This window comes from Argentina silus (genome assembly GCF_951799395.1).
Source record: "Argentina silus genome assembly, chromosome: 9".
NCBI classification, from domain to species: domain Eukaryota; kingdom Metazoa; phylum Chordata; class Actinopteri; order Argentiniformes; family Argentinidae; genus Argentina; species Argentina silus.
In genome coordinates this window covers 22,893,593-22,909,279 of record NC_139663.1, presented here as the reverse complement: position 1 = coordinate 22,909,279, position 15,687 = coordinate 22,893,593, and the positions used below count along the sequence as shown (strand labels likewise).

The 15,687-nt window shown below is 49.1% G+C and overlaps 3 protein-coding genes across 3 annotated transcripts in view; 2 read left to right on the top strand and 1 right to left on the bottom strand.

The window, feature by feature from the left end:
- The window catches only part of pvalb8 (parvalbumin 8), a 109,306-nt gene that overhangs the window by 51,675 nt on the left and 41,944 nt on the right, over positions 1 to 15,687 (top strand). The gene's annotated exons all lie outside the window — the stretch shown is intronic.
- mrps7 (mitochondrial ribosomal protein S7) lies at positions 277 to 3,513 on the bottom strand. Its single transcript, XM_083676558.1, has 5 exons — positions 3,469 to 3,513; positions 2,521 to 2,712; positions 2,048 to 2,111; positions 1,750 to 1,917; positions 277 to 878 (listed from the first exon to the last, which is right to left on the bottom strand). The coding sequence occupies exons 1-5, from the start codon at positions 3,510 to 3,512 to the stop codon at positions 657 to 659; spliced, it is 690 nt and encodes a 229-aa protein (XP_083532684.1). The 5' UTR covers position 3,513; the 3' UTR covers positions 277 to 656.
- Positions 3,749 to 15,492, top strand: gga3b (golgi associated, gamma adaptin ear containing, ARF binding protein 3b). The gene is made up of 18 exons (XM_083677984.1): positions 3,749 to 3,809; positions 4,620 to 4,704; positions 4,849 to 4,924; positions 5,015 to 5,113; positions 5,187 to 5,310; positions 6,903 to 7,006; positions 7,132 to 7,212; positions 7,520 to 7,657; positions 7,813 to 7,894; positions 7,980 to 8,090; positions 8,362 to 8,628; positions 9,202 to 9,284; positions 10,167 to 10,321; positions 10,508 to 10,869; positions 11,074 to 11,243; positions 11,524 to 11,634; positions 11,928 to 12,093; positions 14,697 to 15,492. Exons 1-17 carry the CDS (start codon positions 3,770 to 3,772, stop codon positions 12,036 to 12,038), a joined length of 2,199 nt encoding a protein of 732 aa, XP_083534110.1. The 5' UTR covers positions 3,749 to 3,769; the 3' UTR covers positions 12,039 to 12,093; positions 14,697 to 15,492.

Here is a 15,687-nt window from a genome sequence, read left to right as displayed (position 1 = left end):
GACCCGGCTCTTATACTCAGTGTGATGTCATATGTCACATGCTTAGAATCATTTGACATGGGACACTCAGTGGCGTAGCACACTAAGGCGCATACCATATCACTACAAGGTCCCTGGTTCGATTCCGGCCATCGACATATCCTGCATCATCCCTCCTCTCTCTCTCCCATCCTTCCTGTCAATCTCTACTATCTCTATCCCAATAAAGCAGAAATGCCCTATAAACATATATATATAAAAAATAAAGAATAATTTGACAAGTTCAGTTATTTCATATTCATCTTTATTGAACATAACACAACATTGGTACAGGAAGCGACATTTACAGTATGTGTATTCATTCACTTTGACAGACACGTTTCCAAACCTTTTGCCGTAGTTCGGCCATCTTTTACAGCCATGTATTTTTTTTTTTTAGAAAAGATATGACAGACTTTTTTTTTTTCAGATTATTTACAATATTGTTCAATGTACACAGGGCACACTATGGATCGCTAAAAATCTCCCATGATGTTTAGTTGTAGGCCCTAGATCCCACAGACTCTTCTTCCAGCAAAACACATCAACTGAAAAAAGATCCATTGTCCTCCTCTGTCAAACATGATCAGAACCAGTAGAACCAGTCCCCCCGTTTCACCTCTGCGGCCAGGAAACCTCTACCACCAGCGGTAATGGGCGTAGGCTCTGTTGGACTCGGCCATCTTGTGCATTTCGTATTTCCTCTTGATGACGTTGCCCTCCTTGCCGTACGCGGCCAGCAGCTCCTGGGACAGCTTCTCGTACATGAGCGTGCGGCGATGCCGGTTGTCCCGGCACTCCTTGATCAGCCATTTCATGGCGAGGAAACGCCTGCGGTTGTCCGTCAGCGGGATGGGCACCTGCAGAGCCAACACCCAATCAGAAACACCCCATCAGAAACACCCAATCAGAAACAGCTGCTCCTCTGTGGCTCAGTTGGTAGAGCACGGCGCTAACAGCGCTTAGGTTGTGGGTTTGATTCCCGCTGGGACCATCTATACTGAAATGTATGAACTCACTGCAATGTAAGTCGCTTTGGATAAAAGCGTCAACTAAATGCCATATTATTATTATTATTACACACCATGTGACCAGGGAATAACCTTTTGTTTAACACTTATGCAAACAAACAAGCCCAACACTCATGACTTAACAGACCAGGAACAGTGTGTGTTCTGACAGTGGAGCGACATGCTTCACAGACCAGGAACAGTGTGTGTTCTGACAGTGGAGCGACATGCTTCACAGACCAGGAACAGTGTGTGTTCTGTGCAGTGGAGCGACATGCTTCACAGACCAGGAACAGTGTGTGTTCTGACAGTGGAGTGACATGCTTCACAGACCAGGAACAGTGTGTGTTCTGTGCAGTGGAGTGACATGCTTCACAGACCAGGAACAGTGTGTGTTCTGTGCAGTGGAGTGACATGCTTCACAGACCAGGAACAGTGTGTGTTCTGACAGTGGAGTGACATGCTTCACAGCACGCTGTGTATTTGTCATATCTATATTCAGTCGGCTGTTCCACGATCATCTGAACCAAAACTTGCAGAGAAGGTTAGAGGGAGCTGTAATATCTGACCAATTAGCTGCCTAATATCTGACCAATGAGCTGCTTGCTTTGGAAACGCTCAATCTGTTGATACCCCTACTTCTTTCCACACGGCCGACCGCCATCTTGTGCTGCAGCGACCCACTCACCTGGTAGAACCCCCCTCCTGATGAAACACTCACCTGGTAGAACTTGCCCCCTTTCTGGATGCTAGCCAGACCGATGACAGGCTTGCAGTTTTCCAGGGCCTGATGGAAGATGGCGTAGGGATTACACTCAATCTCAGCCTTCTTCTCCTCTGACGCTCTGTGGTACTTCTCCACCTGCTTCCTCTTCACGTTCTCCAGCGTCTGAGAAGAGAGAGATCAGGACGTCAGCTTGGTCTAGTCACATGAACGGGCGCACAAGATGTGTTCTTCTGAACAATATACCCTAAGATGACGGGCACGGGCATGCACACACACACACACACACACACACCTGTGTCATGATGTCTCTGGCCAGGATCTTCTCACCACCTTGCATCATCATGTTGACAAATTTGCTTTGGAGAAAAAAAGAAAGAATAATGATGGATTGCAGTTCATGGGGTGGTCCAGCACCACGGCCTGGGGTGGTTCAGTGGTCTAGCACCACGGCCTGGGGTGGTCCAGTGGTCCAGCACCACGGCCTGGGGTGGTCCAGTGGTCCAGCACCAAGGCCTACAGTGCACACTTATGCCCATGTCAGCATGGGTTGGAATCCGGCCCATGCCCTGCTGACACACCCTCTCCTCCTCCTCCTTACTTCTTGTCTTTCTCCACTGTCTCTATCCAATAAAGCCTGAAAATATGAGTGGGACTACCCCCCCCCCCCCCCCCTCGTTGGGAAACGCGGGGGGTACCCAAAAAAAAAGGGGGGTACAAAAAGTTCCATCCACACTCATTCAGGCTTAACTGAATGCTTCACTTTACCTCAACACGGGGTCGTTGAACACGGAGCTGGTCACTCCACCGGTGGCTGCCTTGATGGGCCTGACAGCCTTCAGCTCCCTCTCCTCCTTCTGTTCCGGGGTCAGATCCGTCTCCGGAATGCTGTACATGTCCTTCCGGGGCTCCGGCTCCAGGTAGTACGGGTTGTACCTGCTCCATCGCACCAGGAACACTCTGGAGAAGAGGCAGCCATTACATTACAAGCAGCCATGACATATGATATGATGCAAAGCATGAACCATATCATCGGATATACACACCACATTTAAAGGGGCAGTTTGGGATTCCAACAACAACAAAGCGGTCACACCCCCCCCCCCCCCCCCTCTTTATTTGGTAAACAGCTGAGGGGCAGGGCTGGAGAAATACAACCCTTCATACGGGGACGGGGCAATGGATGCAAGGACCACCATGATGTTCTGAAGCTTGACAGCGCCGGTTTACAATGACATTGATTACAAACAATGGACTCAAATACGTTTAGATTTTGGGTTCTGATGGGGTGAGACGGTCCAACTAAACTCATCAGGATCAGGCATTTCTAGGTCATATTCTTCAAGGGGGGGGGGGGGGGGGGGGGGGGGGGCATTACTCTGCACAGAGGAGATTCATATGAGATGCAGGTACTGTTCCAATGACATTATTATATATTATATTACATATTAGCATAATATATATATAGACATTATATATTCTAGCTAATCAGGGTCTTGTTTTGCATGTTCTTTAAACCAGTACAGTGCAAAAAGTCCCTGGGTAATGTCAGCTGGCCAGGCTAGCAGTAGCTTGCTTAGCTAACGTTAGTGGTATAATCTGCCTGTCCCGAATAGAACCGCTCTATAATATGTGGCATAATCATTAACGTAGTAGCGTTAACGTACAAGTCCACAACCATGTTATTTGTCTTGTATGGAGTGAAATCCGCCTTACCTCGGAGTCCAAGGTTTTAACAAACCTGGGATGGAGGCGGACATCTTGGAAATGTGCTGCTGAGGACCCGAGCTTTAGCTTCCACTGCAGGTGCCTTCTAGAAAAACGAGTTTTTATTATGACTTTATTAATGTATCTCAAGTGTTTAAATATAAATATTGTACATCAAGGACATTTTTAATTTAATAATTTGTTGAGATTTTATTTTTTTACAAAGCTAACAGAGATAATTAATAAGCTTACGCACAGTGCGCCAGTCGTACACGCTTCGGTGACGTTATCACGCAATGTTTGCAGTGCTATGGCGTACCAGGAAGGGGAGACGCTAGAATCCTGGCTCAGTGAGTGAATTTACACTATTTATTCAATCAATGATGAGCTGTTATTAAGGTATTAGTCTGATGGGTGGCATTGAATGAATGAGCAGCGATTGTGCCTCCGTGCGATCTGTCGCACCGTCGCTAATCCGCGGTAAAGCCACTGGCTGGGAGGGATGTCCGACCTGGGATCAGTGTTCGCAGCCCGGGTTCATCCTCAGCGGCGCTGAGAGCGACGACATCCTCTGACTCTGGATCAGTTCTGGGAGGCGCAGATTCAAGTCTACACCCACGGGGATGTGGCTGCTCCCTTCCCTTTGACAGCTGATTTGGTGATCGTGATTGTAGCCCGCATCGGACGTCTTGGCTGCTCACATTGTTTGACAGATGCACATGTTGGGGGTTTGGTGACATGTCTGTCATGTCTGTCCTGTCATGCAGTTGAGATTTGGCAGTGCTGTATCTGCTGCGAGGTGGATGACAGTCACTGCTTAGTCAGACTGTTCACAGGCACAGACAAAGATGGGGAATTGAATTGTGTGCTGTCATACTACACACTACTGTTCCTACTACTGTCTATCTACCCACTCCACATCTGCTGCTGCCGCCTCTACCCCATGTTATTCTGACTTCATTGTTCCACTGTTGAGGAGCTGGCTTCCTCAAATCATTTCATCACACCGTCTACGGCTGTGTTCCGTGTGTATGACAAATAAACTTTGATTTGATTTGATTTGAATTGTGTATTCAAGTGACATTGAAATTGTTTCTCCTCTCAACACAGTCGTGATGAAGTATAAACTAAACATGGTGTATGTTTTTATTTGACCAAAGATAAAGCCACCCATCCAACTAACAGACAGGAGGACTGGGAATACATCATGGGGTTCTGTGATCAGATCAATAAGGAACTGGAGGGGTAAGACTTATCAGTGTTGTTTCAATTCACCTAAAATCATTCTGTGAAAAAAGCCGTGAGGTAAAAACACATGTTGTTTAGGTTACGTTGTGTGTAGCACATGTCTTAAAGTAACCTGACCTCTCTGTGTGTGTGTGTGTGTAGTCCCCAGATCGCTGTTCGGTTGCTTGTTCACAAAATCCACTCACCACAGGAATGGGAGGCTCTTCAGGCTTTAACAGTAAGTTGAACTTGGTCCTATAAAGGATTATTCCCCCTATCCAATAGGTTTTATTTACCTTTTTTACCGAGTCTTCACTTGTCCATGCAGGTTCTGGAGGCGTGTATGAAGAACTGCGGGAGAAGGTTTCATAACGAAATCGGGAAGTATCGTTTTCTGAACGAGCTCATCAAAGTGGTGTCTCCGAAGGTGAGGGGAGCTGCTGCTCTTGCGTTAGTTCATGTGTTTGTGAGCGGACGTCACATGTGACCCTTGTTTCCAGTACATGGGAGACGGCGTGCCGGAGAAGGTGAAGACGAGGATCATCGAGATGCTGTACAGCTGGACCGTGGCGTTTCCCAACGAGGCCAAGATAAGTGAAGCCTACGGGACGCTGAGGAGACAGGGTAAGAGATGGAGGGAACACCTTCACACTGTCTCACCCATGACGCTGTCTCACCCATGACGCTGTCTTACCCATGACACTGTCTCACCCTTGACGCTGTCTCACCCATGACACTGTCTCACCCATGACGCTGTCTCACCCATGACACTGTCTCACCCTTGACGCTGTCTCACCCTTGACGCTGTCTCACCCATGACACTGTCTCACCCATGACACTGTCTCACCCTTGACGCTGTCTCACCCATGACAATGTCTTACACCTTCACACTGTCTCACCCATGATGCTGTCTCACCCATGACGCTGTCTCACCCATGACACTGTCTCACCCATGACGCTGTCTCACCCTTGACGCTGTCTCACCCTTGACGCTGTCTCACCCATGACACTGTCTCACCCATGACGCTGTCTCACCCATGACACTGTCTCACCCTTGACGCTGTCTCACCCATGACAATGTCTTACACCTTCACACTGTCTCACCCATGATGCTGTCTCACCCATGACGCTGTCTCACCCATGACACTGTCTCACCCTTGACGCTGTCTTACCCATGATGCTGTTTAAAGACCGTGCTAATGTTGCTGCCACCATATCTAAGGTGCCTACCACTGCCGTTGTGCCCTTGAGCAAGGCACTGAACCCCTGACTGCTCCAGGGGCACCGAACTACGGCTGATCCTGTGCTCTGATCTCCCTGTGTGTGTGTGTGTGTGTGTGTGTGTGTGTGTGTGCCATACATCTGATTGTATGGCAAATAAAGCATTTGATTTGATTGAAGAGGCCAAAATCTTCTAATGGTATTGAATCACACTCTCCCTCTCTTCTCTTCTCTCCCTCTCTCCCTCTCTTCTCTCTCTCTCCCTCTCTTCTCTTCTCTCCCTCTCTTCTCTCTCTCTCCCTCTCTTCTCTCTCTTCTCTTCCTCTCTTCTCTCCTTCTCTTCTCTTCTCTCCCTCTCTTCTCTCCCTCTCTTCTCTCTCTCTCCCTCTCTTCTCTCTCTTCTCTTCCTCTCTTCTCTCCTTCTCTTCTCTTCTCTCCCTCTCTTCTCTCTCTCTCCCTCTCTTCTCTCCCTCTCTTCTCTCTCTCTCTTCTCTTCCTCTCTTCTCTCCTTCTCTTCTCTTCTCTCCCTCTCTTCTCTCTCTCTCCCTCTCTTCTCTCCCTCTCTTCTCTCTCTCTCTTCTCTTCCTCTCTTCTCTCCTTCTCTTCTCTTCTCTCCCTCTCTTCTCTCTCTCTCCCTCTCTTCTCTCCCTCTCTTCTCTCCCCCTCTTCTCTCCCTCTCTTCTCTTCTCTTCTCTCCCTCTCTTCTCTTCTCTCCCTCTCTTCTCTCTCTCTCCCTCTCTTCTCTTCCCTCTCTTCTCTCCCCCTCTTCTCTCCCTCTCTTCTCTTCTCTTCTCTCCCTCTCTTCTCTCCCTCTCTTCTCTCCCTCTCTTCTCTCCCTCTCTTCTCTCCCTCTCTTCTCTCCCTCTCTTCTCTTCTCTTCTCTCCCTCTCTTCTCTTCTCTCCCCCTCTTCTCTCCCTCTCTTCTCTTCTCTCCCTCTCTTCTCTCTCTCTCTCCCTCTCTTCTCTCCCTCTCTTCTCTCCCCCTCTTCTCTCAGGTCTTGTGACGGCTGACCCAGAGCTGCCGGTGGATAAGACCCTGATCCCCTCACCCCCGACCCGGCCCAAGAACCCCGTGTTTGAGAATGAGGACATGGGGAAGGTAAGACACCCCCCCCACACTGAAACATGCTGTACCTGAGGGGACCACACACTGGTGAACTGACTGTCTGTGTCTGTGTCTGTCTGTGTCTGTCTGTGTGTCTGTGTGTCTGTGTCTGTCTGTAGCTGCTGGCAGAGCTTCTGAGGAGTAAGAACCCTGAGGACCTCCAGGAGGCGAACAGGCTGATCAAGAACATGGTGAAGGAGGTGAGAGTTGGAAGGAGCTGATGAATGATTGGCCGATGAACTGTCATGGTGGCTCCTTTTACTTCCCTGTCAATCAATCAACCTGTCACTCAATCACACGTATTTGTAAAGGGCTTTTTACATAGACGGACGTCTCAATGAGCTTTACAACAAGAACAATAGTAAACAATATTAACAATAAATACAATACAGACCTTATGAACCAGATAGCGCTTTGGAAAATGGACTGTATTGAAATTGCAGCAGCAACATTGATTTCTCTTTATCGATCGTGTGTGTGCGCGTGCGCGTGTGCGTGTGCGCTCAGGATGACGTCCGAGTGCAGAAGTCCAGCAGGCGTGTCCACACCCTGGAGGAGGTGACGGTGAACGTCAAGCTGCTGGCAGAGATGCTGTCTCACTACGACAGAGACGGCTCCTCCGACTCAGACAGAGAGCTGCTCCGGGTGTGTGTTCTGCTCTCACACACACACACAATCATGCATGCGCAGACAGACACACACACACACACACACACAATCATGCATGCGCAGACACACACACACACACACCCCCTGTTTATTGAGGAAGGTCTCTGCGTGTGTGTGTGTGATCCTGTCAGGAGCTCTACGACCGCTGTGACAAGTTGAGGCGCACCGCGTTCAAGATGGCCACCGAGACGGAGGACAACGACGCCAGTCTAGGTGAGACGCTCAGCCGACGCTCCTCACTCTGACGTGATGTCATCTGGGCCTCTGTTGACCTCTGACCTCTGTCCCCTGACCCCAGGTGACATCCTGCAGGCCAGCGATGACCTCTCCCGCGTCATCAACTCCTATAAGAAGGTGGTGGAGGGACTGGCGGTGAACGGGGACGGCGAGGATCCTGCGTCTGCCGCCGGTGAGGGTTCCAGATGCATGCACGCGCATGCACGCATACACACACTGCCCTTCTAACACCTCCTCTTCCTGATCAGAATGTCAGTATGTCGTTCCCACTTTTTCTCTGCGTATTTGTTTACACTCAATCTGCAGTTCCTGGGTGTTGACAGGCCTCTCTCTCTCTCTCTCTCTCTCTCTCCCCCTCTCCCTCTCTCTCTCTCTGTCTCCCTCCCTCTCTCTCTCCCCCCCTCTCTCTCCTCCCCCCCCCCCCCCCCCTCCCCCCCATACAGAGATCACCAGCGACAACACAGAGACGTTGATCGACCTGGCCGGCATCGACATCCCTAGCCCCGCCCCTTCTCAGCCAGCCCCGCCTCCTCGCCCGGTCTCAGACCCAGCCTCAGCCAATCCCCTGGCTTTCCCCATCCCTGCCCTGCCTCCTCCACCAAAGAGATTGGCCGGCTCACATGCCAGTCAGACCAACAGCCCCAGCCACCCGGCCAGTGAGAAGGCCCTCACCGCCCTCTCTCTCCTGGACGATGAGCTCCTGTCTTTAGGTGATTCACTGGCCCCGCATCTCCAAAACGATGGGGACCCCTCTCTTTTACACCCCTGTTTAGAGCGGAATGTCACCCTGTAATCCAGTGGATTTGTTGTTTTCATTATTCAGTAGTAGACAGCATTTTAAAACGATCTCTGAGTCAAGATATCTGGCTTTGAATGCTCTGATGCAGCTGTAGATAGATAGATAGTCTGAGACGGTAGGTATGTGTTATGAATTAACATGAAAATGGATTTCGGGTAAACTTCCCCTTTAAGCTGGTAGTTTCTCAGTAAAAAACTGGTTAAATATGTGGTACTTGCTGCAATGAATTCACTACAATGGATAACTACCTGGTACATAGTGGTGCTTGTGTCAGTGACTCTGAAAGAAACTAAAACCAAGTCATTAATATGCAATTTATTATCAAGTATTAACAGTTTTACCCCGGACTTTCTAGGGACTTAATACCGGATTGTACAATAAATGTAATCTGATCCTCAATAGAAAAGATATGTAGTTTTGAGTTGTAGTTTTTGTGAGCTCTCTTGCCATTGATGGACTACGTTTCCCTTCCCTCCTCTCCTAGGACTGAATGATCCAGTCCCGTCCCTGAGCAGCCAGTCAAAACCAAAGCTTGACGAACTAGCCCATCCGTGGACTTCCTTACAGGTACTGTTTCCTTTGCCTCCTGTGGTCTTATTAAACCGGATGATGATGATTGATTAATTTATTAATTTATTGATTGACATATTCTGGGGAGCGTCTGTGACACACCAGGGTTTGTTGAAAGTCCAGACCTCATGAACAGTAGAATGTACTTCTGGGGTCTTCCTCCTCAGACCTCTCCACCCCCTAACACCCTACCTCCTCTCCTCTCCTCTCCTCTCCTCTCCTCTCCTCTCCTCTCCTCTCCTCTCCTCTCCTCTCCTCTCCACCCCCTAACACCCTACACCCTACACCCTACACCCTCTATCCTCCTCCTCTCCTCTCCTCTCCTCTCCTCTCCTCTCCTCTCCTCTCCACCCCCTAACACCCTACACCCTCTATCCTCCTCCTCTCCTCTCCACCCCCTAACACCCTACCTCCTCTCCTCTCCACCCCCTAACACCCTACACCCTCTATCCTCCTCCTCTCCTCTCCACCCCCTAACACCCTACACCCTCTATCCATCCCCCTCTCCTCTCCTCTCCTCTCCTCTCCTCTCCTCTCCTCTAATACCGATGGCACTTGATGGCACGGTTTTACTTACGATGGCTGTTGTGGTGTTGACTCACTTACTTGTTTATGTACTGATTGTAAGTCGCTGGAAAAAAGCGTCTGCTAAATGAGTCAAACGTAAATATTTATGTGGCGAACCTCCTTAACCTTGGGACGAAACAGTCCAGATTATGTCCTGTTAGGTAACTACCAGTCGGACCTGTCTCCAAACATGCCGAGCTTCTCCAGTTCTGTTTTTCATTCCTTAATGACGTGGATTTCACAGCGTATTTCTGCCGTTGTGTTCCCGTTGAGTGACAGTAAACCTGAACCTGAACCTGTCCCTCTCTCCAGGGCCCTGACCCGGGCTTGGACCTGTTTGGCAGCTTAGCCAGGACTGTTCCTGTGTTCCCCCCGGCCCAGCCCCCCCCCGGGACAGCCCCCCCCGCCACCAGCAGCCTCCAGGACCTCCAGGACTTGGCCATGCTGGACTTTGGAGAGCCGAAGAGGTACGCTGATCTGGCACTCAGAGTGGGCTCAAAGGAGTTACCTACATGCCTTTGTTACCTTACCTTCATATACATGCCTTTGTTACCTTACTTATGAGTATGACGGCCACATTCTCTGTGGAATATGATGTACTTTATCCCGGCTCACCGAGGGTTCATTCATGTGGTGTTTCCTGTCGTTTCCAGTCTGCCCGGCCCGCTGATGGTTGGCAGTGGGTTGGGGTTGGCAGCAGCCATGCCGAGGCCCACGCCTGGTCACCCGGTCATCTCCTCGCCCTCTCTCCTGGTGGGCGCCATGCCTGGCTCCCCCGCCGTGTCCCACGCCAAGGCCCTGGCGCTGGGCTCGGCCCCGGGCAGCCCCCTGTTCCGCTCCCTGTCCCCCATCCTCCACCCCTCCCTGCAGGGCCAGGGCCAGGGCAGCTCTCTGTCCCCCATCCACCCCTCCTCCCTCCAGGCCCAGGCCCAGGCCCACGCCCAGGGCAGCCCCGCCAGAGGACCAGAAGTCTCCCTGGCCAATGTTCATGTACCCCTGGAGGCCATCAGACCCAGTGAGTCCCGGAGGGGAGGGAGGGGGGAAGGATGGGTGGGGGGGTAGGGAGGGAGGATGACAGAGGGGGGAGACTCACAGTGCACCCAGATGATATTTCATAGAGGATATTGTAATTCTACAGAACACAATCATCATTCAGTGTAACCTATAGGAGTCGCTGTGTTCGCTGTGACCTGATTGGCTGTCCCCTGTCTGTCTCCAGGCAGAGTGCTGCCCGTGACGGCCTATGACAAAGACGGAGTGCGTGTTCTGCTGACCTTCGCGTCCGACTGTCCCCCGGGCCGGCCTGACGTCCTGGTGCTGGTGGCCTCCATGCTCAACACCGCGCCACTGGCCGTCCAGAACATAGTCCTGCAGGCCGCCGTGCCCAAGGTAGGGACACACACTCACACACACACACACACACACACACACACACACACTCACATACACACACAGACAGACAGACAGACAGACAGACAGACAGACAGGCAGCCGTGCCCAAGGTAGACACATACATACACAGACAGACAGAACACACACCCACACACGCCCACATACACAAGTATACACCCACAAAACTCGAAATATTATCGCTGTCTAAACTCACACACTCACTCCTAATCTTCTACTTCTTCTTCTCCTTCTTCTTCCTTTTTTTATTCAATTACAGTCGATGAAGGTGAAGCTTCAGCCTCCGTCAGGAACAGAGCTGGCCCCCTTTAACCCCATCCTGTCCCCCGCCTCCCTCACCCAGATCATGCTGCTGGCCAACCCATGCAAGGTAAGAGGAGTACTCTGGGAACAGCCTGCACTTCTGATTCACTCATATAGGCCAGGTCCTTTTTGGACCCAAAGGCTTGCCTTACCTTTTGTTGCTGTTTTTGAGCAGAGATTTTTTTGTGTCTCTGTGAGACTGACCTGAATGTCTCTCTGTGAGACTGACCTGAATGTCTCTCTGTGAGACCTACCTGAATGTCTCTCTGTGAGACCTACCTGAATGTCTCTCTGTGAGACCGACCTGAACGTCTCTCTGTGAGACTGACCTGAATGTCCATGTGTGTTTGTGCTTTGCAGGAGAAGGTGCGTCTGCGTTATAAGCTGTCCTTCACTCTGGGGGAGAGGCCCTGTGCAGAGGTGGGGGAGGTGGACCAATTCCCCCCGCCAGAGACCTGGGGGCACCTATAGCCCCCCCCCCCCCAAACATCACAGGACAGGACAGGGCATCTCACTCCATGATGGGGTGTGTTATGTTAACCACACACCTCAGAGAGAGAGAGGAGGGTGAGGAGGAGGAGGAGGAGGAGGAGGAGGAGGAGGGGGGGGGGGAGGAGGAGGAGGAGGGTGAGGGAAGGTTGGGAAGGTTGGGGGAGTGTTGCTGCAATGTCACAGTACCAACATAGCACTACCTAATCAGCCAACCATTCCTCGTACTGATTGTTTATTAAGTTGTTGACCATCTTTACTGCTGAGATACCTGCCAGGCACTCCTACGCTTCCACTGACGTCTAAAGCAATTCTCCAAAAAGTAGTAGTCATTTGAAATACTTTGAAATACTTTGCTGTGCTTGATTGGTTTTACCTGGCACAATAGAACCGATGAAAGCTCTTCAGCTCCAGGGCCACGACTGAACTAAAGGGACGCAACAGCAAAGAGGCAGATCTGTTGTTCTTCAGTGGGTGACGATCGGTAGGAGGATGCACCCCAAACTGGCTTTTCTTAATATTCTTGGACACAATTACAAAGTCTTTTAGCAGATCTGCAAATCATCTGTGGCTTTAGGCCACAATGTGAGGTGATGCTGCATTATTTCTCTATCAGAGATCAGACTGAGGCGTGTATAGAAGTACAGGCTGGTTATCTGAAGAGATTAATAAACACTAGTTTGGTTGAAGTAGCTGGCTGAGAAAGGAGCCACAAAGTGATAAAACGGAGTTCAAAGTTGAGAACTATACTTTAACTCATATTAACAGTAAGACTCTAATCGTGCATATACAGGGTTTATCATTAGGCAGACTGAAGAAGAATATCTAGCACTAATAATTGGAATAGAAATGGATGATATCTAGGTATAGAAGTTGCTAATACTGTATTTGTACTCATTGGTGCTCGCGGTTGACAAACTAATCCATGATTTTCCTTCAGGTGTTTGGGGTATTTTTTCGGTGCATATCCGGTGGTTATTAGGCTTAGTAGACATCGTGACTGCGGTTCTGACATTGTTTTATTAAAGTGAGGTATATCGTGTTTGCCGGTTATGTTGTTGTAGATTCGGACCGTCTCATCAACTGGAGAACGTAGAGTAGTGCGGAGCGGGGCGGGGCGGGGACGGGACGGGACGGGACGGGATCGGGCGCGGGCGGCTCGGCTCGCCTGTTAGCGTAGCAACTAGTTAGCATAATCCCGGGTGACATCCAGTTCGCAAAAACATGTCCAAAACAGGCCGTAACTATAAAGCTTATATATTATTTCTAACACAGACATAATATTTCAATGAATATCGGATCTACTACACAATTATTATTATTTCCCATACTGTAAATCTACAGCTAACTTTTACCTGAGTTCAGGAATAACTTGGAAAGTCTGTCATGATGTCAGCTCTGAAAATATATCTACACTCACTGAGCACTTTATCAGGAACACCTGTACACCTTCTCATGGTGGAGGAACACCTGTACACCTTCTCATGGTGGAGGAACACCTGTACACCTTCTCATGGTGGTGGAACACCTGGACACCTTCTCATGGTGGTGGAACACCTGTACACCTTCTCATGGTGGAGGAACACCTGTACACCTTCTCATGGTGGAGGAACACCTGTACACCTTCTCATGGTGGTGGAACACCTGTACACCTTCTCATGGTGGAGGAACACCTGTACACCTTCTCATGGTGGAGGAACACCTGTACACCTTCTCATGGTGGTGGAACACCTGTACACCTTCTCATGGTGGTGGAACACCTGTACACCTTCTCATGGTGGTGGAACACCTGTACACCTTCTCATGGTGGAGGTGGTGGAACACCTGTACAACTTCTCATGGTAGAGGTGGTGGAACGGTGTGGGGAATGTTTTCTTGGCACACTTTGGGCCCGTTAATACCAATCAATCATCGCTTGAATGCCACAGCCTATTTGAGTATTGTTGCTCACAATTTACCCATCTTCTAATGGCTACTTTCAGCATGATAATGCACCATGTCACAAAGCAAAAGTCGTCTCAAACTGGTTTCATGAACATGACAATGAGTTCAGTGTTCTTCAGTGGCCTTCCCAGTCACCGGATCTGAATCCAATAGAACACCTTTGGAATGTGGTAGAACGGGAGATTCACAGCTTGAAAGACCTGAAAAATCTGCAGGAATTGCATGTCATCATGGACCAGAATCTCAAAGGAATGTTTCCCACATCTTGTGGAATTAATTAGATTAGATTAAACTTTATTGTCATTTTAATGCCACGAAGAATTGAGCCTGTTTTGAGAGCAAAGGGAGGCCCTACCCAGTATTAGTATAGTGTTCCTAATAAAGTGTTCGGTGAGTCACACACACACAAGCTACTTTGATGACAGGGTTGCCAAGCATCATCTTAGTCGATCCTACTGTCCTTACTCTTGACATGCTGGTTATGATCATAAATGCCGACCATAGCTGCTTTAATGGTTAAGATCCTCCTATCTGATGCTTGTTATTGGTTCAATGATAGTGTTATTATCTCTCTGTCAGAGTTGGAATATGATTACGTTTTTAGGACATGTTTTTAAATTCTCTCCATTGTCAGTATTGGGATTATGTGTCTTATTTATTTATGGGGTTTTTTGTTTTGTTTTTTTTGTATTTCAGTGCATCACTGAACAGACCAAGTGTAACACTGACTGAAGATGTCAACCGAACAGCAAGGTTCTTACTGACAGGGAGGGTTGAGTGGAGCCATTCCAGGTGATGTTTGGCTCACAGTGGGGTGGGGTCTTCTTCTGTACTGTAACGGCTGTCTCTCCAACCTTCTTCTGAAGTGTGCACTTGTACGCTTCGCCACAAGGATTTAAAAGTGTAACATCGGTTTAACCTCTGAAGCCAGACGGGCCCACAATTGGTCCCAAATTCTGCTTTAATTTAATTATTGATGACTTTCTCCTTGTCATGTGTAGTATGTTATTGTGAACTATGATCTGAGCATATCCACACAAAACTTCCAAGGTGTTACCTATCAAAAAGCATCCTGCTTTTGCATCTGATCATCATATTTCTAATGTTATAAGCGGTTTAGTTTGGGTCTGTTTTTTAGGTGGAAATTAGTGAAATAGGGCTTTCAGCAGAAGAGGTTTTAGGCATGGTCTCTTGTACCAATCCACTCCAGTTTAAATCTGCGCGTGTCAGGAGAAGAGTGGAAAAATGGGATGCAGCACGTTTGCCCAAGACAAATGTCCTTCCCCTCCCCCGTGTCCCCTCTTTGGTAGTCCTGGACGTATCACAGCGTGGGAGGCCTAGCCTGTAGGTGTACCTGTACAGAGGTGTACTTCCTGTCCGTTGTCAATGTGAAGTGCAGATCTTGAAGTTGATGTTTGTACAGACTGTGTTACATACATGCGTTGCTATTTGTTCGCTGCATGACAAATTAAAATGTTTCTTTTAAAGGACATTGATGTGCAGTTGGGTCGTTTTTTTTTTTTTTTTGCTGATGATGATCTTGTCTTTGATGTGAGTTCACAGATGTTTGTTTACAAAGAACACTGCTCTTACCCTGGAACATAACTAGCCTGATTCACCACATGGTCTAGCCCACAGCAGATAGCTGATGTTCATGTCAAGCAATTCCATGCCTTTGCATAATGAA

Excerpts from the sequence above, each read along its gene's own strand:
- gga3b (XM_083677984.1), top strand. The coding sequence starts at position 3,770 with ATGGCGTACCAGGAAGGGGAGACGCTAGAATCCTGGCTCA. Across the intron at positions 7,895-7,979 it reads GGACAACGACGCCAGTCTAG|GTGACATCCTGCAGGCCAGC; the intron begins GTGAGACGCTCA and ends CCCTGACCCCAG. Across the intron at positions 10,322-10,507 it reads GACTTTGGAGAGCCGAAGAG|TCTGCCCGGCCCGCTGATGG; the intron begins GTACGCTGATCT and ends TGTCGTTTCCAG.
- mrps7 (XM_083676558.1), bottom strand. The coding sequence starts at position 3,512 with ATGTCCGCCTCCATCCCAGGTTTGTTAAAACCTTGGACTCCGAG. Across the intron at positions 2,713-3,468 it reads TTAAAACCTTGGACTCCGAG|AGTGTTCCTGGTGCGATGGA; the intron begins GTAAGGCGGATT and ends CCTCTTCTCCAG. Across the intron at positions 1,918-2,047 it reads CCAGAGACATCATGACACAG|ACGCTGGAGAACGTGAAGAG; the intron begins GTGTGTGTGTGT and ends CTCTCTTCTCAG.